This window comes from Carlito syrichta, unplaced genomic scaffold (genome assembly GCF_000164805.1).
Source record: "Carlito syrichta isolate Samal-C Ts95f unplaced genomic scaffold, Tarsius_syrichta-2.0.1 Scaffold120447, whole genome shotgun sequence".
NCBI lineage: Eukaryota > Metazoa > Chordata > Mammalia > Primates > Tarsiidae > Carlito > Carlito syrichta.
In genome coordinates this window covers 137604-137811 of record NW_007064543.1, presented here as the reverse complement: position 1 = coordinate 137811, position 208 = coordinate 137604, and the positions used below count along the sequence as shown (strand labels likewise).

The 208-nt window shown below is 78.4% G+C and overlaps 1 protein-coding gene across 1 annotated transcript in view; it reads right to left on the bottom strand.

Annotated features, from left to right (window-relative positions):
- The window catches only part of AVP (arginine vasopressin), a 3271-nt gene that overhangs the window by 1214 nt on the left and 1849 nt on the right, over positions 1 to 208 (bottom strand). Inside the window, exon 2 of the mRNA XM_021707521.1 lies at positions 4 to 189. Within this exon, the coding sequence (XP_021563196.1) occupies positions 4 to 189 (186 nt within the window). The remainder of the gene's footprint in view (positions 1 to 3; positions 190 to 208) is intronic.

Genomic DNA, 208 nt, shown 5'->3' with positions numbered 1-208 from the left:
GACGCCGGCGGCGGCGCAGCGGCCCCCGCTCCCGCACGCCCTCTGGCCGGACTGGCAGGGCGACGGCAGGTAGTTCTCCTCCTGGCAGCGCAGCGCCTCGGCCGTGCCCACGAAGCAGCCCAGCTCGTCCGCGCAGCAGATGCTGGGCCCGAAGCAGCGCCCTTTGCCCCCGGGGCCGCAGGGGAGGCACTGCGGGGACGGGCGGGGG